Source organism: Camelus ferus, chromosome 21, assembly GCF_009834535.1.
Source record: "Camelus ferus isolate YT-003-E chromosome 21, BCGSAC_Cfer_1.0, whole genome shotgun sequence".
Taxonomy (NCBI): domain Eukaryota; kingdom Metazoa; phylum Chordata; class Mammalia; order Artiodactyla; family Camelidae; genus Camelus; species Camelus ferus.
The window spans coordinates 1217601-1242103 of NC_045716.1; the positions used below are offsets into that span (position 1 = coordinate 1217601).

At 42.5% G+C, this 24503-nt stretch overlaps 1 protein-coding gene across 4 annotated transcripts in view; it reads left to right on the forward strand.

Annotated features, from left to right (window-relative positions):
* The window catches only part of COLGALT2 (collagen beta(1-O)galactosyltransferase 2), a 123487-nt gene that overhangs the window by 61650 nt on the left and 37334 nt on the right, over positions 1-24503 (forward strand). For 3 of the 4 annotated variants that reach the window (XM_032463551.1, XM_032463549.1, XM_032463552.1), the window contains exons 2-5: positions 15033-15143; positions 17623-17740; positions 19801-19935; positions 24284-24488. In XM_032463551.1, coding sequence (XP_032319442.1) covers positions 15130-15143; positions 17623-17740; positions 19801-19935; positions 24284-24488 — 472 coding nt within the window. In that variant the 5' untranslated portion in view covers positions 15033-15129. The remainder of the gene's footprint in view (positions 1-15032; positions 15144-17622; positions 17741-19800; positions 19936-24283; positions 24489-24503) is intronic. The other variant, XM_032463550.1, reaches the window with a different exon arrangement.

Sequence of the window (24503 nt, forward strand, 5' to 3'; positions counted from 1 at the left end):
GGGGTGAGGACAGCAATCTTGCATTCAGTTATTCATTTAGCAACCCTTCACCCAGTGTCGAGGCCGGGCACTGCCCTGGGCTTGAAGTTATGCTGATGGGCAAAGGCGAACACATCTCTCTCCTCAATGCAGTTTGCAGACCAGATTTGAGAAGTAGTTACTCAGTATCATAGAAATAAATATAAAATCGCAACTCTAATAAGTACTGGAAAGAAGAAGTGCATGGAACCAAAAGGACTTGTAACCAGGGGTCTGACCCACGCAGGGGAGGTCAGGGAAGACCTGGGATGCCTATAGTCTGGGACCTTTGTCCTACTTTCCAAAGTCACTGGGTGAAATTTGGGGCAGCCTTTTAAAAAGCTGTTTCGGTCTTCTTTTCTCTAAATCCCATGCCTTCATTCACAACAAAGGCAAAGATCCTTAAGTCTATCTGTTAGAGAGGAGATAATAAAGTTAACAAAGTTTTGAGAAACACTAAAAAGAGAAATCAATCAGATATTGTTAAGTGCCGCTTTCTCTTCAGGGCATTATTCAAAATTATGAGCACTTGGTTGGGTAGGTTTGTTCCCGAGGCATAAAAGTAAGCGGGCCAGGGTCCCCCGGGACCTCTAAAATAACGCAGATGTCCCCTGGCTGCAGCCATTTGACTAATCACATAAAGTCTGTTGTTACAGCTAGCACTTTGAAGACAAAGTCACAATGTACTTTTAAAAAGTACTTCCTTCTGTTTTAAACTTCACTCCAAGTACAATTTCAAAATAAGACCTAGGTGTAACAAGCCAATCATCTGAGTCCCGCTGTGTGACTTCAAGTCTGGCTCTCTTACTGCTTCTGAGACTTGGGGCATGATGTGTCCCCTCTTGGACTTGATTTTCCTCATCTGTAAAATGGGGTTAATAAGAATACAGCCTCACAGGGTTGCTGTGAGGTTTAAATGAGATGTCACAAGTGCAAGGTTCTAGTTCAGTGCCTGACTGGTGATGAGGCTCTTCTGAGGTTGCTCCCCTCCCTGCAGAAAGAAATGAGTAATGAAGGTAGCAGGGCCCCCCTGTGTATTTTGTGCGTGCCCCCCTTCCCAGTAGCATGTTACAAAGCCATGTGGATCCTGGAAATGTTAGGAACACAGAGTGTTCCTCCCCTCTGACAGTAGTTTTCCATAGTAGAGACTGGAAAAAATACCATCAGAGTAGCCTCCTGTTTGCCTCTGACACCAAGACTAAGAGTAAAGTAACTTGAAATGCCTCAAAAATATGTCTTGGCACACTTCAATTTGCATAAGTGTGAGTATAAAATACGAACATGGATCTACCACCTGCCAAACAGTGGTCCCTGCCTCCCAGCCCCCAGTAAAGAGACCCTAAACAAGGTGATGTAGGAAGGCCAGAATTAGAATTTTTCAAAGCAGGTAAATTCAAGCAAACATTTCCTCTCTCCCTCCTGAGCTCGCCAGGCATGTTATTTCTGGAGCCAAGACAACAGGTGTGGGGTAACAGTGATGGACTGGACGGAAATTTTTCATCAGTTAGAGCCAAGTTTTCATTCTAGGTGACTCTGTGGAAAAAAAACAGCCTTGAATTCAGTCTGTAAATTGGACACTTTTTGTCTGTTGATGTTTCTAGCCCAGCTTTTTCAATGGGGAAACAAGTGCTATAGCAGGAAAAAGTTTTTTGTTTTATTTTAATTTTTTTTAATTTTTAAACATTTTTAATTGAGTTATAGTCATTTTACAATGTTGTGTCAAAGTCCAGTGTAGAGCACAATTTTTCAGTTATACGTGAACATACATATATTCATTGTCACATTTTTTTCCTCTGTGAGCTACCATAAGATCTTGTATATATTTCCCTGTGCTATACAGTATAATCTTGTTTATCTGTTCTACATTTTGAAATCCCAGTCTGCCCCTTCCCACCCCCTGCCTCCTTGCCTACCACAAATTTGTATTCTATGTCTATGAATCTATTTCTGTTTTGTATTTATGTTTTGTTCTGTTTTGTTTTTATATCCCACATATGAGTGATCTCATATGGTATTCTTCTTTCTCTTTCTGGCTTACTTCACTTAGAATGACATTCTCCAGGAGCATCCATGTTGCTGCAAATGGCGTTACATTGTCGGTTTTTATGGCTGAGTAGTATTCCATTGTATAAATATACCACATTTCTTTATCCAGTCAGCTGTTGAGGGACATTTAGGCTGTTTCCATGTCTTGGCTGTTGTAAATAGTGCTGCTATGAACATTGGGGTGCAGGTGTCATCCTGAAGTAGGGTTCCTTCTGGATATATGCCCAGGAGTGGGATTCCTGGGTCATATGGTAAGTCTATTTTTAGTCTTTTGAGGAATCTCCATACTGTTTTCCACAGTGGCTGCACCAAACTATAGCAGGAAAAAGTTTGATTGCTTTTTAAAAAATCGGAATGCTTTATATGGGTTTTGTGTGATTCTGTTTGCTGCTTCTTTTGCTTAAGTGGTAGACCCTTAATAAATATAGAGACCATGTTTTTATTTTATCATCAACTTATGGGAACATTTATTTATTGTCTTAGTCATTCAACAAGCATGTGCTAAATGTTTACTATGTACTGGGCACAGTTTTTGAGTGAGAAATTTGCACACGTGATCTGAGAAGTATAAATGAAGTTATAAAGAAAATGGATCAAAATGTCAGAAATCACTCCTTCCCAGAAAACCCATCGTATGAGGCAGGTGCGCCTGTGTATGAAAGTGGGATAAAGCGGGTCAGAGCTTCATGTGTATTTTGAATTCCCTTTGAGGAATTCGAAGAATACACTCGTGTTATAGGCAATACCTGTCACAATCTAGCAAAATCTATTATTTTAGAGAATTACTCATCAGTTTATTTTTCCAGTAAGGCAAGATGCTGAGGGCCCAGGAAGGGGGGACATAACCTTTTCACTGCTTCCTACACTTACTCCCTTCCTGAGAGACAGCTGTGTCATCCCTAACCTTCGGCAGCCCCCTCACCCCTTCGACCTATAGTCCTAGACTAGTAAAATTACTGCAGACACATCACACTGTTTCATACTTCTCTGCCTCCACACGTATTGTTCCTCCTTCTGGAATATTCTGTCTGCCTTCCACCTCCCTCTGGACACCTGCTCACCCTTCAAGTCCCAGCTTGGGCTTCTCATCCTTTGCCTCCTCCCACAGCTACCTGCCGCTCTCCCCTCTCTGGCACTTGGGGCTGTTGCCATCCACCACCATTGCAAATGCCGTGCTAGCTGACAGTTCTTTCTTTATACAGATCTTCCTTGATTTGTGATGGGATCACCTCCCAATAAACTCATGGTAAATTGAAAATATTGGAAGCTGAAAATGCATTTAACATACCTGACCTACTGAACATCACAGCTGGGCCAAGCCCACCTAAAACGTGCTTGGAGCACTTACATTATAGCCTACAGTTGGGCGAAATCATCGAACACAAAGCCTATTTGATAATAGCATGTTGAATATCTCATGTAATTTATTTCACTAAGAGTGAAAAGCAGAATGGTTGTGTGGGTGCAGGATGGTTGTCAGTGAATCACTGTCACAGTCGTGATGCTGTCGCTGGCTGGGAGCCGCGGCTGCTGCCACTGTCCAGCATCACGAGGAGCCTCATACTGCTTGTCGCTAGCCCAGGAGGAGATCAGCATTCAGAATCTGAAGAATGGTTTCTACTGAATGCGAATTGCGTTAGCACCATCGTAAATTCAAACCATCACTGACTCAGGGACCATCTGCACACCTGTAGTCCCCGTTCAACTATTTTTTTCCAGCAGGTGCTGTGAGGCCTGGCACAGAGGGAGCTCAGGAGACGCACAGGTGTCTGTTGGACCGAGAGCGCTGAATAGGTGTTCTTACAGTTCTTACTAGGTTAGACATTTGATGGGAAAGGAAGCATTCAACAAATATTTGTTGAGCATCTGCTATGTGCCAGGCACACTTTCAGATGCTGGGGATGGAGCAGTGGCCAGAACAGACAGCTGTCCTGCTGTCACGGCGCTCACAAGCCCCTCCTCAAGCTGCTGGTCCTGGGCTCAGCTAAGAATTCTCTTACTAGGGGAGAAGAGGAAAACTAACAGTGAGACACTCAGCCTTTGCCGCACTATTCTTTCACTTTCTCTGTGTTTCAATGCGCAGGTGCCTTTTTTATTCGTAAAAACGGTAGGCTGTGGTAATTCTGGTTTCTGACTCAAACGCACGTATTGAATTTTGTTACTATGCTTCGTAAGAGCCTGTTTATCAGGCTGTCTTATTTCTTGTTTGCGGGTGTGTGTGTGCTGGGGACAGCTAGGGAGGGCCCAGGTTCCAAAGTAAGTTATTGAAGGCTCCTTAACATGCCGTTGGCTCATCACAATAACCCACTGAGCGAGGTATGAACAGCAGGTGTTGTTACTCCATTTTACAGATGGAAAAACAAGGCACAGGGAGTTCAAGTAGATTCATTAAGATTATAGAGCTAATTGGCAGGAGAGCCATGTCTCCTGACGTGATACTTTTTTATTTGTTGAAGGATGTGGTTAGTGGCCAGTGGAATATTTACTGTTGTTTTGATCTGCAGTTGTCTGTACAAATGGGTGAATCAAAGTAAACCTTTCTGGGAAGAATACGGGCACTTTTAGCTTTCTCCTGATCCCCCACCCAAATGGCCACCTTTTCTTTGTATTTTTAGCCTAAATCAGCTGGTTTTCCTCTCCACACAGAGAGTGGCTCCTGGTGGTGAGGTCTCCCGTTGTGGGCCATTCAGCAAGCCCAGTCCTTGGGCTGTGACTTTCTTTGGGGTCACCCTAGCCCCAGTTCATCATGACCTCATGTTCAATGGCTCTGGGTTTGGCCAAGGCATTGTCCCACCAGGCCTGAGGACTGACTGTTTACACCGGTGGCATTTCCCAGCTCCTCCGCTGAGACCTGACCCTCCTCGTGTGCTTGTGGCTGCCCCAGGCTCCTGGGCTGCATCTGATCCTGTTCTGTACAATCAAAACATTCACATAGCAGAGTAAAGGGTCCCTCTTGGCTGCATTGGAACAGAAAACCGAGAGTTTCAGAAATTGAGAAAAATACATATCAGAGATGAAGCAGAAGTGAACAGAGAACACGCTTTGGGAGAGAGTCTCTAAGCCTCAGATTCCCCACCTGTAAAGTTAGGCTAATAACACCTACCTTGAGAATTATCACAAGGGTTAGAGATGTAGATGGAAAATGCCCAGCTTAGTGCCTGGAACTTAGTGATTCTTCATAAATGGGAGAGAATAAAAGAAAATCTGTTTTCTTCATCCTTCCTGATATTTTAAATGTGGTCAGCAATCCCAAGGAAATGAAAATACACGCGCACACAAAAACTTGTACGTGAATGTTCACAGCAGCACTATTCGTAGTAACTAAAACATGAAAACAACAAACTTCCATTAATTAATCAATGGATGAACAAAATGTGGTCTATCCATATGCTGGAATATTATTCAACCATAAAAAGAAATGAAGTACTGACACATGTTCCAACATGGATGGACCTTGAAAACATTATGCTAAACTGAAAGAAGTCAAACACAAACGGCCACACCCGAGTGAGTCCATTTATATGCAATGTCCCAAAAAGGCAAATCCATAGAGAAAGAAAATAGAAGAACGGTTTTCAGGGGCTGGAGAGAGGGGGAGGATGGGAAGCAACTGATAATGGGGACAGGGGTTCTCTTCGGGGTGACAGAGGTGTTCTGAAATTGGATCATGGTAATGGTTGCACAACTCTACGGATGCACTAAAAACCACTGAATTGTACACTTTAAAAGGGTGACTGTTAGGTATGTGAATTATATTTCAGTAAAGCTATTACTTAAAAAATGGGGTAGCTGTAATTATGCCTTAGTTGCATGCAGAGATGTTACATAAGGTGGTTGTGGGAAGTTGTACCCTTATGCTCACCCCGTGGTGCCCGAATCATTGTTTCTTCTATTTTTCCAACTCTATTGCTATTAGACTGCCTGAGAGAATTATTTAGACCTTGCTCAGCCTACACACATCAGTCTTTCCTTTTCATCGAAGGTGCTTTCTGGGTGTGTGAAAGCAGGGCAGTGATATTGTTACTGTCCTCGCAACCATACCTGAAATACGTCTTTACTGAAATGTACGCCCTGAGCACGTGCAGATGGATGGGCCGTGGCTACCAAGAGGTGAAATAATGTGGTCTTTGTGACGGGTCCCTGGTTTCCAGAGAGCCCCTGTCATGCTGGGATATATTCATGGCATTTCAGCCTGATAGGCTGTAAAAAAAACAAAACCCCTTTTATCTCAAAAAAAACTGAATATCTGGCTTCTCTTGAAACAATTGGAAAATCTAGCATTTTGGGGCACATATGGCAACGATCAGATGGGGACTGTGTGCGTCCTTTTTTTTTTCATTTTCATGTTCTTTTTCATTATAAGTTACAACAAGATATTCATGTGCTATGCAGTATAAACTTGTTCTTTATCTATTATATATGTATTAGTTAGTATCTGCAAATCTCGAACTCCCAATTTATCCCTTCCCCCTCCTTCCCCTCCTCTTCCCCCCTGGTAACCGTAAGTTTGTTTTCTATGTCTGTGAGTCTGTTTCTGTTTTGTAAACAAGTTCATTTGTCTTTTTCTTTTTTAGATTCCACACGTCTCATGCTGTCAGCTCAGACATGGCCCATCTCACTCCCTCCTTTATATTATCTGTGTTTAGCCTTTGTAGGCATTTGCATCAGATTGGGGAAATTTCCTCCGAAATTGCACATTCATTCATTCATCAAGCCCATGATTAGTGCCTGTTTTGCACAGTAAACTCTGTCAGGTGCTCGGATAGCCCTATCCTTAGGGAAGAGTCTGGTTCACGGAGAAGGACACAGAACCAGTTAATTATGGTACAGGAGCAGGTGCGATGCTGGGCGTGAAGGCCGGGAACTGATGTGTAGTTACAGAGCTGGGCGGAGAGGCACAGGGCTCCTGGAGAATGTGTTCCTGCGTCCCGTGTGTCCTATCTTTCGAATCAGTGCTTTAGTTGCTGACCACATGGGAGAACGCTTCACCAGTAACTCCATTTCTTCAGGGCACATCCACAAATTTAGCGACTTAATAGAGTTGGAAAATCCAGCAAGGAAGAGAAAAGAGGAAATGAAGAGTGGGTGAAAAATGGTGGGAAGAAGAATAAACAAAGGACAAAGGAGAAGAAAAACAGGAAAACGAGCGCTTAGACCAACAAGAAGCAGATTTATCTTGTCTCAGACGCTGCCATCGGTATTTTCATGGCATTCCAAGGGTTTTGACTCCAAGGAAAATTATGCTGAAGGGAACTTCAACAAAGCTTCTAGAGAACTGATGAACCTTCCCTTTTTGTTGCTGCTGTTGTTTTGTTTCCTGCTGGGGCACATCCATCCTTTCATGCTGTGATGATACGTGGGTTGTGTTGATTAATGTCCTTGACAGGTCAGAGGTTCCCCTACAGTCTGACAGGTGGGCATCCCCTGTCTGTGGGCGAACGTGGTGGAGGGGCTTGATTCCGGGTTGGGAGTGGGCATCAGACGCCCTGAAGGAAAGGTCCAGGCTCTGACACCCACCATTTGTGTGGCTTGAGCAAGCCGTGGCCTCTCATCCTCAGCCTTCTCTTCCATAACATGAGGAGATAAAAATACGCCTAATTAGTTACCCACAAGGTTCAGAATGGAACAGTACATGACATACGGGTGAGGGGCTCTTCACATCAAGAGAGGAAAGCTACAGCTCACAACCCAAAGTATCAAGAAATAGCTCATTTGTCATACGTTTAATTAAATTCATCTTGACTTTATTAAGACGATACCAGGTTTTTGAATTGACTGTTAACCGATCAGTTGGCAAATTTCACCATTCCTCTTTCCTGCCCTTTAGGAATGAGATTGATTGCTTGGTTGATTGCCTTCCCCAAATTAAACGTTTCTCTTTACATCATCCTCACCCAGTCTTCAGGGGTATAATGTCTGTGATTGTTTACGGAATTAAGTGGGACATACCGAAGAGGGACACTGAGAAAACATAAATATTTATTTATTGGCGAGGAGGGTTGGTGAGAAGTGAGTTTTCCTGGTTTCTGAGCTCACTGGGGAGAAGTGCTACTAGCTGACTTGATAGGATCTAGGAAAAGGACTCCCCAGCCCCCAGTTCACGTCCGTATCCTTAACTGTGTCCATATCTGGTCTCCACGCAACAGACAGAGTCTAGATCTTTAAACAACTGGATACAGTAACGAAGAGGCAAGAGTCCGTCGTCATATTTTGCCAAGTGGCCACGCATCTCTCTTCCCCTCGCCAGAACGGCTGCCGGTGAGGCTTGCCCTGAGCGCAGAGACAGAGGTGGTAGCACTTGAAGACAGGCCCTTTCTTGAAAGTGAACTTCACTAGGTTGCTTCCAAGAGTGAAATTTTATTTTTAGGTGGAGCTCTTTATTTTCTCCACCAAGGAGCCTTCCTTGCTGGATGAAAGCATGAGGCAGTTAAGAGGGTAGTTCAGTTTTTGAAGCCGCAAGTTGGAAAACTCGTTTTTGCCAACTCACTAGTCACGTTGTGAATGGTCCAGGTGGCGACTGACTTTGTTGTTCGTTCCGTCACGGTTCCCCTGAGCCTCCGGGGGACGTATTTTGCAGGTTCCGAGGCAGCAAAGATCAATTGCTGCACGGTATTACCTTCAGCCTGCCCCACTGCTGGCAGTCCTGCTGTTCTGTCGCACCAGAAGTCTAGACTTGCGGGGCTGGCAGGGCGGCTAAGAACATCCCCAGAGGGTCAGTGCAGGTGGAGGTGATCAGGAGTGCCGTGTCCTCAGTATCCGTGCTCCACCTGCTGAGAGAGCCAGTCTGCATCTTTGATGTGGCTCCAGTGGCCCCTCACTTAACTCACGTGAGTTTAGGCCTCACAACCTTTGTAGGATTTGTGTTAAAAATAAATGAGTCAGTTCTGATTACTTTAAGTTGGCTATTAGTGTAGGAGCCAAGACTGAGGAATGAAAACTGACCTTTTAAAACAAGGAGAAATGTCAGTGTGTTTGGGCATTGTCAAAGAACTCTGAGTTTCATTTTTGGCCACCGCGAGCTCTGCCATCCTGCAGACAGGTTTACCTTCTGGTCTGCTCCAGGGGCTCCTGCTTTTCCCTGTAACAGTGACAGTGCACCTGCTGGCCCGGGAGCTTCACTAGCCAAGGAGACCCCTGACCATGCTGTTGATTATACTTGCAGGATGTGTTTGCCCCTGTCCTAATTTGGCTTTGAAATGGGGACCCGTGGGCCTTTGCTGACGTGCACAGCTAGGGACGAGGAAGAGGAAAGAAGAACTGGAGGCAGAATCAGAGAGAAAGCGGATGCGTAGCTTTGTGGTGACAGGGGCCTGGATTTCCCTCTTCGGGGGCCAAGTGGTTGTTGCACCTGTATCTCCCAGCTCTTCCATTCCAGGTACGCGCTCCAGAGAAAGCCAGCAAAGACCGATGGACAAAGAGGGGACCAGCCAGGAGCACTGCGGCCACATCAGGGCCACAGCTCTCCTGAAGGCGGAGGAGGGAGACCTCTCAGTGGCTGGCAGGTCCTCGTGCTCCTTAGAGACCGAAGGAAGTCACTGTCCCCGTGGGGCCTTCAAAGAAAATTAGTTATGTGAGGATAGGCAGGGCTCAAGAGCTGAGCTCTCCTCGCTGCCTTATCTGGAGCCAGAGGGATGATTTAATGTGACTCTGCTCCGGTTGGGAGAATTGAGGCAAAGATGGAACAGGCTTTGCCTCCAGGGAGTGTGGGCTTCCAGCCAGGGCCTGCCTGTGCTTTTCCAAACAGTAGGCTTCCAGTTTTGATTAGTGACTGTAAATCACTTGTCGATAGCCTCTCCAGATGTCTCTCCTCATCCTTTGTTTTCTTCACGGAATCCCTAAATGATGTTTGTTACCTCTCTGGGTGCCTCCCCTGATCTGACTGGGAGAAGGATGGTAGACTCATCCTCCATGGGACTGGAAGGACCCGTCGGGTTGGGAGAGAGGCCTCGGCTTCTCCCGACACTCTCTGTGTCCTCAGCTTCCTAGTTTGGTGGAAAAATCCATCCTGGCCGCAGAGTTTTCTGTGTCTTGTTGCTTGTGGAGACTCACAGCAGGTCAGGCACTGCACTGCTGCATTTTCTACAGGACTCTGAAAATAGAACCTCTAACTCAAGCCTCATGTTTCCTCCAGGGAGCTTGCATCTGGGCCTTTGCTGTATCTCTCCAACCCTCCGAACAGACCAGCGCCTGCATGCTTTAATGATTATGTATTCAAATGGAAACACATTGTCATGGGAGGGCTTAAAAGGCAGCGGTCAGAAGTATCTGCCTGGATTTCTGTTTATTTGCCTCCGCCAGGGGAGTGGAGGGGCAGGGCAGTTGGTCTTGAGGGAGGATTGCAAGCCTTCCTCAGTGGGACCATGCAGGAGATGGCACTGCACATCAAAGACCCGGCTGGACCTGCGGCCACAGCTGGAAGATTTGCTCGTTTCCGTAGTAATCTGAGAACAAAGAGAATCTTAATAATTCGGGGAAGTAACTGTATAGGAAAATTTTTTTAACTCAATAAGGACAATGTTTGAAATCTCTGCCTTAATTAGACACATCTATCTTTGCACACTCCAAGCCGCTCACTCCTAAGGATGTTTCTCAGGAGTGGGTACTGAGGCCGAGTCTGGGGTCTGTACTCCAGGAAAATAAATTTCACCCAATGAGACCTTTGTTAAATTTTAGATTTGTTAAAGTGATTAGGAGGAAATGCATCCACATGTAGGGAGGGCAAAGAGAATAGAAGTCCTGTGTAATGAGTAAACAGCAATCAATGATCGAAGCAGATGCTGTATAAATTTTCTTACACTATTTGTAAGTAATTTGGGGATAACATAGATTCCCTGAAACTCCCGGTGAACACTGTAGTCAAGATTTTGTTTTGTTTTGTTTCAGTTCATTCTTACCTGTAATTCTTTGCATGAAGAGTAATGTGCATCAGAGCGGAGGTGTTCTGTGCATGCCTCGTACCGGGGGAGAGTGGCTTGACTCTCCTGGGGCCCGTCCTGGCTCTGATGATGGACGTTTTGCTGGACACGGGCAGCTGGTGGCCGTGTGTGTGTGGCAGTGGATGTCGGCACAGCTGCAAGCTGGGTGGAGCCCGTGGCTCTGTTCCACGCTGCCTCCTGGTCCACGCTCCCACCTCCTCGCACTGCCCCGTCTTTGTCCCAGCTTGCACACCTGGTGTCCTCCGGCACTGTCGGCTGCACGCCGCACCTCTTGGCCCTCCAGACAGTGGGATGTCTGGGTGGCTCTGTGGGTCTCTCTCCCTCCTAAACCTTGTTCTGGAGAAAGGAGCTGGTTCTAATCTGATTTCCAGGAAAGATATGAAAGTAGATCAAGGTGACCAGTGACATCACCTCCTGATGCTCTATTTTTTGAATAATGTTTAAGGCTAATTTTCATTCAGATACCCATTTTATGAAATAAAATTTTCAAACATTACTCATATACCTCTAGTCCCCATTTTTTAATACCTTATGACTTAAGTTACATACCTTCACTTTAGTTACTCTGTGTTTTACAGAAATTCATTCCCTGTGTAACGTGGAGTTCTGCCATGCTTGGCATAATGATTTATTTATTTTTTTCTCTTGAACATTCCTAAATATTCTGTCTCTTAAAGATTTCATTTGTTACTTTTGGAGCAGCAGTGACTACCAAAAGCTCAGGTAGGAAGACCAAAAACCATTATAAGTTGGGTTTAATAAAATCCTATTGACTGAAGTTGCCATAAGTGGAAGACGTGACCACTGTCCGTATGTCTTCATTTGCTCTTATCAAGGCCGTGCTCCCAGGGACCTGCTGTTGCTGATAAGGCCAATAGCTTTCCCTCCCAGTAGGAACTCCTTGGTATCGGTTTAGTGTTGCTGAATTCTTTTAGTTTTTGCTTGTCTGTGAGATTCTTTCTCTCTCCTTCTACTCCAAAGGGTAGTCCTGCCAGAGAGAGCATCCTAGGTTGCAACTCTTTCTCATTCAGGACTTTGAATGTATCACTCCCTTCTGGCCTGCAGTGTTTGCGTAGAGAAATCAGCTGAGAGCCTTATGGGGGTTCCCTTGTAACTGACTCTCTGTTTTTCTCTTGCTGCCTTTAGGATCCTTCTTCTACCTTTAACTTTGGCCATCTTAATTATAACATGTCTTGGTGTAGGTCTGTTTGGGACCCTCTGTGCCTCTTGTACATGGATATCTGTTTCCTTGTTTAGGTTTGGGAAGTTTTTAGTCATGATTTCTTTAAATACCTTTTCAATTCCCTTTTCTCTTTCTTCTCCTGCTGGGACCCCTATTATGCATAGGTTGGCACACTTTATATCATCCCAGAGGTCACTTATATTGCTTTCACTGGTTTTTATTTGCTTTTCTGCCTGCTGTTCTGATTGGGTGACTTCTGTTACCCTGTCTTCTAGGTCACTTACTTGTTCCTGTGCATCATCGAGTCTGTTTTTGACTACCTTTACCTCTGGTCTTATCTCAGCAGTTGAGTTTTCCATTTTTAATTGGCTCCTCTTTATAGTTTCAATTTCCTTTTTAAAAGTATTCGCTGTCTCTATTCATAGTCTCTTTTAGTTCTGTCAGTGCTTTGATCACCCCCTTTTTGAAGTCATGATCTAATAGACTATTGAGGTCTATTTCCTTGATCGTTCTTTCAGGGGACTTCTCTTGTTCTTTTAATTGGGAGTGGTTCCTCTGCTTCTTCATTTCACTTACATTTCTCTGGCTCTATGGATAATTTAGCAGTGTCAGTTATCTACTGTGGTCTTGAAGGGCTGTTTTATCTTTTTATTAGTTTGTTTTTATTTAAAGTGGGAGCATTCCTGTGTAGACTGTGTGCATTAACGGTTTTGTTGTGAGGGCTGTTCTTAGTATGGATAGTTGCCACCTCTTTCCTCCATGAATGTTGGCTGTTATCCCTTTAATTGGGGGGTGCTTGGTTTGTGATCAGAGCCTGCCTTGATTGTTGTTGTCCAGCGGGGCCTCCTTTTTGTTCTGTGGTTGTCCCCTGCCTGGGCTCCTCACCCATCTCCAGCAGCCAGTCCCGGCTTAACCCTGCTGGCTCGGGGCTCAGCCTGGAGTTTGCAGGGACCCTCTGTGGCAGTTTCCCTTGGTTCTGTCTGCCAATCAGTTGCCACTTTCTGCTCTGAGCCTCGGAAGCTCCGCTTCTGTCCCCGTTGACCTCCCGGCTGGAGAGGGTGTCCCAGAGTGAGGGTGCCTTTCTTCCTGTGCCACTCCCTCCCTGCAGGACTGGTCCTGCACCAAGTTTTTCTTTTTCCTTTTTTCTCCTACCGGATTTTGTGAGAATCCTCCTGTATTTCGAAACGAGGGACACTCTGCCAGAGTGCAGGAGGTGTTCTGTGTGAGGCAGTGGGTTTGTGGATGTAGCTCTTGATGTATTTGTGGGAGAGGGCGAGCTGTGAGTCTCTCTGTTCCGCCGTCTTGACTCCTCATTGTTTATTTTTAGAAATTTTAAAGTTGATTTGTATTTCTTCTTTCACTCAATAATTGTTTAGTAGAGAGTTTTTAATGGAATTTTGTTGTTTTATTTTATTACTAATTTCTAGTTTTATGACATTGTGATCAAAGAATGCTGTTTAAGTTATTCCAGTTTATTAGAGGCTTGCTTTCTAGTGTAATTGTTGGTCCATCTTTGTGACTGTTCCATGTGTATTTGACAAGAAGATATAATCTCTGTCTGTACTGTGTTGTATAGGTCTTCTGTATATTTACTTGTTTTCCATTTACACTATGTCAGCTTCAACTGAAAGTAGTAAGTTAACACCTCTTTTTCTTTGTGTTTCTGTTTTGTTTGCAGTCTCTCTACTTTCTGCTGTACCGGGGGTTGACAAACCACAGCCTGCAGACCTTTTGTAAATAAAGCTTTATTAGAGCAGAGCAGTGTTCATTCCTTTATATGTTGTGCATGGCTGCTTTACTGCTACAGTGGCCGTGCTGAGTGGTTGCGGCAGACAGTGTATGGCCTGCAAGCCTAAAGCAGTCATTAGCTGACTCAAAGGAAAGTTTGCCAACCCCTCCCCTCTGTTATGTGAAGGTACACGGATATTCACATTTGTTAATATCTTTGATGTGAATTACATCCTCTAGCTTTATTACTATAATTATAATCTTGCTTTGTCATGTTTAATTTCTTTTGGCCTGAATTCTGCCTTATTTGATGTCAAGATTACAACCCCTGCTTTCCTTCTTTTCCAGTTGACAGGAACATCGGTTCGTTTTTAGGTATCCTGAATAGCTTTGTTTTAGATGTGTATTGTGCACACAGCATGAGTTAGCTCTGTGATATAATTTGAAATATCTTTGTTTTAATAAGTGATTAAGCTCCTTTTTAGGTGGGTCAGTTTGCTAAACTTTCAAGGGAGAACAGAAGCAAGTTTTGTGTACATTGTTGGAAGACTTTTGAGGGTACTCAAATTTGTGTAAGTGGTGGTAGAATTAATCCAAAACAGAGAAGAGACGATACCTTGGATTTTTAATTTTATGCTGGGAACTGTTATCGTGACTTTCCCCTCTATTTCATGTGATTAAAACAGCGCTGCTGAAAAAAATCTGTTGGACTTGAAATGAAAATGCAACTGAATCATTGCTAAAGTTGAGGGTCCTGGTTATTGAAGTTAAAAGGCAGAGTTTACATGTTAGATAACTAAAAAATTAAATGAGAAACTTTCCAAGAATATTAATTAACTGGCTTTAATTCACTTTCTGCATATACTATTTTAGTACAACCATTTATTGATTCTGCTATTGGCCAAGTCCTGCTTGAAGAGCTAATGACACAGAGATGGTTTTAAGCATCATCTCTCCCTTTGGAAATTCATTGTCTAGTTTGGATGATGAGGGGATCATTTTCATATATGCAATTTCTAGAACTGGCCTTTGCTGTTCAATTCATCTGGGGTCTTTTGGATTTTTCCCTCTTTCTCTGGATGACATCATAACTCAGCTGTGCTGTGCTTTCTCTCACACAGGGCAGCCACAGACCACAATGTGGATAATACAACAGAAATACTCAGGGAGTGGTTGAAAAATGTGCAGAGAGTCTACCACTATGTGGAGTGGAGGCCTATGGATGAACCTGAGTGAGTAGCAAGAGAGCATTCTGTAAACTCACTGTATACCCGTGCCCCGCTCAGCCAGGCTTCCCGCCATCCGGGCTCCCAGTCTTGGAGGTGCATGTGACTTCCCTTGTCTTTCGTCTTTGTATCTAGCAAGTTACAAAGACCTGCCGTTCCTTGCTTTGAGAGATCTTCTCTCTCCCTCTGCACTCCTGCAGCTACCAGCCAAGTTCAAGTTCTCGTTAGTTCTCAAGTATGTTACCAACAGCAGTATGTATTAAAATATTGATATCATTTATTCATACTTTGAGTGTAAACCTTTTATACTTAGGGACTGTAGCAAAAAGTTTGTGTAATTTTTACATACACCTTGCTTTTTCACTTATCTTAGTTTGGTAATCATTCCATAGCAATAGTGAAGAGGCATCTTCATTATTTTTATGACTGCAGAGTGAATATCCATTGTATGGATGTACTGTGATTATTTAATCAACCTCCTACTGATGGACATTTAGGTTATTTCCAGTCTTTACCATAACAATCTCTTAGTTGTTTCTATCTTTAAATCATCCTACATACAATACAATCAAATCAGTCTACCTAAAACATTTATAATGTGCTTTCATTTCTCAGTTGAAAAGATTCCAGTGACTCTCTAGGACCTACAGAACTGAGTTCAAATATCTGATTATATTTTTAAAAGATTCCATAAATTTAGCCTTCATACCTGTGCACCAATTTCCTAAAAGTGCTCTATCTAGATGTTCCTTTTGTTGTCAACCCCAAGCTTTCCTTTCTTTCTTTGTAACCAACTCTTACCCCAAATCCCAGCCACTACCAAAAGCTGTTGCCGATCGTTCCATTTATATAGATCTACCTTCCTCTCAACACTTGCATTGCTTATTTCCTGTATCACCCAGTGAGGCACAACCATAAACTTAACTAATTTTTACTAATTCATGCATTTTTTTTCTAAGTATTTTAAAAAATTTCTTTGGCAGGGGCCAAGATATAAAAACATTTTATTTTAAACCCAATGCTATGTTCTTGGTGGGACACTAAATTCATGCTTGTCAGGTGAACAAATGAATAAATGAGAAAATAAATAAATATATTTAAAACTTACTATTCTGAACATTCCCAAGGCTGCTACAATTGTAGAATTGTAGAAGCAGGATGGATTGAGCTGTTGAAATTTGCCCAGGATAAGTCATTTATTGAAAGCCAAATTTGTATTATAATAATAAATACTTTTCCAAAACAAATTTTTTGTTCTTCTAGTCTCTCTTTTTATCATACTTTTATTATATATATACATACATATACACGTATCTACGTGTATCTCTCAGATCTCAGCATATGGTTCATATATGGAGCAAAATTGAACAACCAAACTTGACCACTTATAAAAGATTTTGAACACTCTTTTGGAGGTCCTTATAATGGAATTTGGTCTAATTAGAATGGCCCAGAACAATCTATGTACCTATAACTGCCCATTTTCTCCATAGCCAGATTTTGACTAAGTATATTGTATGCCAAGGTCATTGTGAGAAATATCAGGGAAGGCGTTTTTTGGGGCAAAGTATTAAAAAAAACAGAAATTCCACTGATTTTTGTAGAAACAATAATTAGGGAAGACATTCCAGCAAATTCTTGTGCAATAAATAGCTTTATTCATCTTATGTGTATGGGTACAGCCTTGTTTTTGTGGTTTCTCATTCACTGAAGCCAGTGCCTGCCAGTGCAGCTACAGGAACTGGATGTGGCAGCCAGTTTGGGGCCACTGTCACTTTATCGACGTCCACACCAGTTGGGAGCTTTCAGAAAGGTTCTCGAGGGTGTGCCGACCTGCCTGCCTCCGTGGCCGTGAAGTCCTGGCCTGGCTGTTTTGTGGACATTGATAGAGATCCCAGCAGCATTATGCATTTGCTCCATGACCTCAGTCGTTCTGTGTAGATCCATGCGTTAGGCCCTGTGGAATCCTTTCCTGAGACGTGACTATGGAAAGTAAACTTTTGTTTTTCCGGGAAAACTTGTATTCTGATGCTGTAACATTTTCCAGATTTATGTGATGGTAGAATGTAGAAGAAAGTGTCTAGGAACATGAACGTTGGGGTTATGCCTGGATTCAAATCCTAAGTGTGAATTTACTTATTTACTACGTAACGTTAAGCAGATGACTTAACCAGCTAACTGATTCCCTCATCTGTGAAATGGGGAGAGTGCTGGCACTTCCATCGTAAGGACTGAGTTCTATTAAGAACCCACTGAAATATCTCACATAACGATTCATGTGTATGGTAAGCAGCAAATTACTTACTCCTGCCTTGCTTCAGCTTCTTATCTGTGATAATGGGATGATGAAAGTCATAATACTGTCAACTTCCTAGGGTTCTACTGGAGGATTAAATGAATTAGTACATAGTGCCTAGAATACACAGGTACTCAGTGATTATAATTGGCTATTATTAATATTACTATCTTTTTTTTTTTTTTTTAGGTCTTACCCTGATGAAATTGGACCAAAGCACTGGGCTGGCTCCCGTTTTGCTCATGTGATGAAACTACGTCAGGCAGCCCTTCGAACTGCGAGGGAAAAATGGTCAGACTACATTCTGGTAAAAACGGATGTTTGATTTCTTGACAACCGTTATCTAGAATGTGTCCGAATCAGTTGTTGATAACCTAGGACTGTGGAAGCAATCAAAACAACATTTATTTAGGCATTATCTCCTCAACTTTTTAATAAAAGCACAAGAAAAAAATTTGGAGAACTTAGTATCGTGACACCCGGACTTCACCTCAGACTTGTTCTTTAAATGCATTTTCAGTGAGTGAGCAGATAAGCGCCTGAATTATAGTAGGCATGAGAAACTCTGAATCTTTTTAGTTTGTAGGGAACGCAGTGGGTAAAGCAATGTACAATGTCTTAGTAACAATAAAATATTAAATTAAAATAAATAAATAAAAATAAAATAAATATGTATTTACATGCAATATAATGTGTATGTGCAGTTGAACTGTAATAATTCTACCTAATAAAATTGAAAAAAAAAAACTTTTTGGAAAAATTTGGGAGATATGGGTAATTAATTACATAAAAAGAGATTTGGGGCAGTGGGGAATATAGCTCAGTGGTAGACTGCATGCCTACCATGCATGAGGTCCTGGTCTCAATCCCCAGTACTTCCATTAAAAAAAATTAAAAACTTAACTTTGAAAAACTTTAAAAACTAATAGTAAAAAAATATATATATTAAAAAAAAAAAGAGAGAGAGAGATTCAGATGAACAGCTCTGAACCTTTGCTCCCTTTTGCTCCTGAGTGTTTGGGGGATGGCACTGCCTGCTTGGCTTCCTGGTTGCTCCTAATTATGCTGGACTCCCCTGGAGAATTTCTCTCCGTGACGGGGTTCCATTACTTCCCTTGGAACTTTGAGAGTGGTCCTGAAAGATACTGGACTTGACGATTAAGAATCAACATTACTTTCCGTCCTTGTCCCCCTGGAACCTGTCTCAACTGTAAAGGACAGCTTCCTAAGCAGCAAGGAGCTATGGTCCCAGTTCCCTTTTGAAAATTGACTAGAGGCTTTTTTCCCCCACAAGTTTATGGGCTCCAGGTTCTTCATCTGTTGCCCCTAAACTCCCATTTAATTCTTTTGACAAACGTTTCCCAGTACAAAACTAGAAATAACACCAAGAAGGCAAAGCCAATGTCATTTAATTAAATTTGCAGATGTCTGCTCTCTGTCACTAGACGCTGATTCCTAAAGGGAATACATTTAACCTGTACACACCCCCAGCCCCTCAACCACAGCAAAACCCAACCCAGTAGTTTACCACGCAATCACTTTCAGTATAAATAACTTCGTAGAAGTTCTCAAATTGTGCTGATATCTAACATTGTACAGCTGTTTAAATGGCATTGTGTACAAGTGCTGAACCACAAAATTTTTGGTAAATAAACAGATTTACTATCATAAGAATGAAAGCTGATTATTTATTGACTTGTGTGCGTGGTAAAATATATATAACATAAACCTGCCATTTTAGTCGTTTTTAAGTATACAGCTTAGTGTGATTATTTATTTTATATGATAGAAACCGTCGTTACACTGTCCCTGTAAACGGATTAGTGTTAACATGGACTTTTGGCAATAAGGGGAAATAGACTCATTGGTTAGCCTGGGCTGGTGTAATGCAAGCAAAAATCCTAACTGTAACATTAAAATGGTATCAGTGGATCTGTTTTGAGTCATTTGGGCATTACGATAGACAATCTAAATCTGTCTTTTCATTTTTACCTACGGTGGGGACCTCTGTTTGTGGGAGTGAATCTTTAAGGGCTTGGAGCCATTGATTTCTTGTCCTTCAACCACTAACCACGATGTGGGTCAAGTGAGGTGTGGGTTGAGCCCTGGTTGAGCGTGTGCCCAGTATGCTAACACCAGATGACTGCTTGGTGCCTTCTGCAGAGATAAACATCTGGAAATTAGACTAGATGTACTGCTCCTGAATGAAAGCCACTCGGCCGCAGTCGGTTTCCATGAGGAAAATGGGGATCGTTGGTTCCACGTCTCATGGGCGAGTTCCTGTGATCCTTTGGGAGTGCTGGTCTATTCTCGTGCCCACTACTGAAAAGTGTCTTTTCACCTGATGATTTCCCTTTCTTTTCCTAGTTCATAGATGTTGACAACTTCCTGACTAACCCACAGACCCTCAATCTAATGATGGCAGAGAACAAAACCATCGTGGCCCCCATGCTGGAGTCTCGGGGCCTGTATTCGAACTTCTGGTGTGGAATCACACCTCAGGCAAGTCTTTTGGCTGATGAATTAAGGTTATGAGGATTTTAAAATGTTTTTATTTTATTTTTAATTTTTTATTGAAGTATAGTTGATTTTTACAATATTAGTTTCAGGTGTACAGCAAAGTAATTCAGTTACATATACACATACATTTTTAAAGATTCTTTTCCATTATATGTTATTACAAAAAATTGAATATAGTTCCAGAGCTATACAGTAGGTCCCTGTTGTTTATCTAAAGGTTATGAGTTTTAATAAGGCAGCCACAAGTCCACAGTAGCCCCATTAAGCTTTTTCTCATCTTCTCCCTTGAAACACGCATGTCAGTGTATTACTAGAGCAAGCATTCTCCGGAAAGGAGGTAAGTTCAGGTCCAGTGCCACAACCCAGTGCGCTCTTCTGTATTAGTGAATTATGAGTAAAATATTCTGATGAGCTTAGCATTAGAAGCTTTAAATTAACCAATAAAGCTTGCTGGGATTTGTCCTTTTTTTCTCCCTGATTCAGAGATTTTTTAAAAAATTAAATAGTTTTTTTTTTGTCATCACAACTAGCATAAGGACAATAAAAAATTGGAAATAGAAAGAAGTAACAAAAAAATCATGTTAATTTCTGCCACTCTAGCATCAGCAATAACAGCTTGCATGTTTTTAACTGTATCATCAAGTGGCTATAACTGCAATTTATTTAAACTTTCTCTTAGTTTAAAAACATTTAAGTTGTTTGTAACTTTTAATGTTTTTTTTTTTTTTACTGACTTATAGTCAGTTTACAATGCTGTGTCAGTTTCTGGTGCGCAGCACAGTGCTTCAGTTGTACATGAACATACGTATATTCACTTTCACATTCTTTTTCACTGTGAGCTACTACAAGATATTGAATATATTTCCCTGTGTCATACAGTATAAACTTGTTTATCTGTTTTATATATACCTGTCAGTATCTGCAAATCTTGAACTCCCAGTTTATCCCTTCCCACCCCTCTCCCCTCTGGCAACCACAAGTCTGTATTCTATGTCTGTGAGTCTGTTTCTGTTTTATATGTAAGTTCATTTGTCTCTCTCTCTCTTTTTTTTAAGATTCCACATATGAGTGATATCATATGGTGTTTTTCTGTCCCTTTCTGGCTTACTTCACTTAGAATGACATTCTCCAGGGACATCCATGCAACTTTTAATGTTATAAGGACTATCGTGATTAATATAAAATTTTATACATTTAATATCATTTCCTTAGGACAGCTTCTTAGGAGTGGAATTAGTGAGTCAAAGAGTTTTAAATATTTTAATGGTCTTTGATATGTTGCCAAGTTTATTTCCAAAGAGAACTAATAATTAGAACTGCTATGGTAGGTGTTTTTACAAACTTCAAAATTAAAGCAAAATTTTAAATTTCCATCATCTGTATTTTCCATTTTAAAATCTTCAAAGTCTAGAGATCTGTTATAGTGAATGTTTATGGCTGATTGTATTTTTTATTTTTCAGTTAGTCAATAAGAGAAATAAACTGATCAATGTACGATCAGTGTAGAATAAAGGGGGGAAATGTATGTTAAGTGTGCTCTTGTGCTAAAAGGGCTAAACTTTCAGTCTCTCTTTTACACCTGGTTTGGTTTTAGATGAAGAATGAGGCCAGTGATGTACTGGAAGATGTTTGATGCCGGCTCTCGGAGGGGGGAAAGCCCTGACTGGTAGCTTTTGCCAGTTTTTATGGTATAAGGACGCCCACCATGCAAATGTTGTTTAAGCTAAGGGAAAGGCTAAGTAAATTGCAGTACATCCACTTGGTGATATAATTTTTAAAAATATTCGAAGCTTGCTGTCCATGGTCTATTTAGAACGGTGGGGATTAACGTGATTTTTGTTTTTACGGATTTCAAGCTGCTAGCATGTCAACTGGCTCATACACTTTCTGAAACTTTGACAGTGGGCGCCCCTAGCACACTACTGGATGGGCATTCCTCTTTTGTTACAGTTATTTCCTGCAGATCTGAGAGATTTTAGTGCATATTATCCGCATCTCTTTTAGAGACCCATTAAGTTCCTATTTATAAGAGTCACTAAGTTCCTTGGGAAGAAGATGTTCTATTAAGTTCGTTTAAGTTCATGCACTCTTAGTTAATAACCGGCAGTGTTTCACATGTCAGAATCACCCTGGAGTGTTTTGAGTGAGTTATGCATTGGCACCAGCAACAAGTGTGGATTATTCTAGTAACCACAGCCTCCAGGTTTCTGTTATCTCCTTTGCTTTCCTATTAAAAGCAGACAGGAGAAATGTGCTCACTTACTTTGCGCAGCAAAAGTAAAACCTAAGCGATTTAGGGACAATTCTAATTTATCTCTGTTTCTGGCTTTCTATCATTCCTGGGCAGGCTTCCGCTAGGAATGGAAACAGCCAATGACTTCATGAGTTCAGAGCAGCCCCTGGTTTCCACAGCCTTTAAACACGTTCAAAACAAAATGACCTTGGTTTTGTACTGACCAATGAGCGGGAATTATTACCAACAACATTCAGTTTATGTGGAAAAAGAGACACATCTCTTGCCCACGCCTGTCTGCAGGAAGCATATTAAGTCTCTTTTCTCTCTTTATTTCTTCTTTGCTTCCATCATCCCTGCCCCCCAGATATCCAGTGATTCATCATCATTATGAATTTTCCAGTCTTCTCATTCTGAGAATATCGTCCCTAAGTAGTCTAGAACTTTATATTTGACGGTGTTCTTAGGCAGTGCTTTAAAGAACCAGTCTTCCCTTTATCCCTTGGAAGAATGCTCAGAAGTCGAAGGATGTTAAGTGATCCTTAAGTGAAAGGCTAATAAAAAATTGTAGGAATAATAATACTTCATATGATGCATTACAGTTTCCAAAGCATCTTCTTAGACCTTTACTATGTGCCATCCCTTCTACAACCCTGTGAGATAATCAGCCTTTACCCCATTTTTTCAAGAGAAGGAATGTAGGCTCAAAGAGGTTAAGCACAGGCTCAGATCAAACATCTGGAAGGTTAAGATGACGCTAAGACCCACATCTTCTAAGTCTTGCTCTGTGGTCCTTCTGCCTTATCACGTGGTCAGTGTGAGGGTCAGCTTAGCTGGAACACCAGTCCAGACACTGAAGGGAATGCCAGGGAAGAGGCGGCAGTGCCTAACGTGTGAGTCCTGGCATCACTGCAGAAAATGTGACCCTACAATAATGGGGCTGATGGGTGAATATTCAAGAACGTATGGAGCCACCAGGTACCGTGCCCTTCGGAGTGCCTGCCTTGTGAAGCCTCGCATTCCCCGAGCCCGCCGTCACCTGAAACGTTTTTGGAAATGCCTCTCAAAGCTTATACACCCTTTAAAGTAGGTTTTGTTGAGACACGTCTTCGTCTTCTCTGGGATGGATCTGGGCTTTGGCAACAGTCAGGCCACCACTGGTGCCGCTGGAGCATAAGCGTCAGTGGCTTCTACACTCCGTGGGGGCTGAGACTGGCATTGCCAATTTACTGTTAAAGCTCCATCACCTCCTGTAGCCTGGATTACAGTAGGTACTCAGTAGATGTTTGTTGAGTGAAAAGTTGAGTTTGGAGGGAAAACCAGCTGGTTGTTCCAAACCAGTGTGTTCAAAACCACAAAGTAAGAGGGTCAGTTGTCCTGTGTGCTCGCCCAGAGGGAGCTGTCAGAAGGAGAACCCTTCAAAAAGTGTGGAGCAGTGAATAAGGAATTGCACTGAAACAAGGCCCTGTTTATATGTTTAAGTTACCGCATGTTTTGTTACCAATATTCGCCGATGTAATGTAGTCATTTTAGTAACAGCCAACGTTGATCGATGCTTTCTCGGTGCTAGGCACTATGCGCTGCAGGTTCCAGGTCTTACCTCAGCTAATTTTTACAGACAATCCTGTGGAGTAGATAGTGATTCCTGTTTTACAGATGAGGAAGTGGGCCCAGCAAGGCGCGGCAGCCTGACCAATAACTACAGACGATGAGTAACTGAGATGGGCCTTGAACTCAAGCACCCAGATGCCAGAATCTGAGCTCCTAACTGCTCTGCTCCCCCATCTCTGGCTGCTCATACGTCGTATTCAATCCTAAGTCAACGTAAAATATGCTTCTATGAGGCTATTAAGGCAAGAGATACGCTGAAAGCAAAATTGCTTCTGATAACAAGACCCTCTTAGGGTTCTTTTAAGTGTAAGTAGCATTTCTTGAGCTCAGTTGGAAATTCTCAGGCCAAGATGAAAAGAGCAAAGGTGACTTTGCTTGGGGGTTTGTGCTGAACTGGTGATGACTTAGGAATCAGCCTAACAGAAGACTGGGGGAGCGGAAGCCCTCAGAGCAGAGAGTGTAACCCACCTGTTGGCTCCTTCACAGGGCTTCTATAAACGGACCCCAGACTATCTCCAGATTAGAGAGTGGAAGAGGCTGGGCTGCTTCCCCGTCCCCATGGTCCACTCCACGTTCCTGATCGACCTCAGGAAGGAGGCCTCCGACCAGCTGGCGTTCTACCCCCCGCACCAGGACTACACCTGGGCCTTCGATGACATCATGGTCTTCGCCTTCTCCAGCAGGCAAGCAGGTACTGCTCATACTC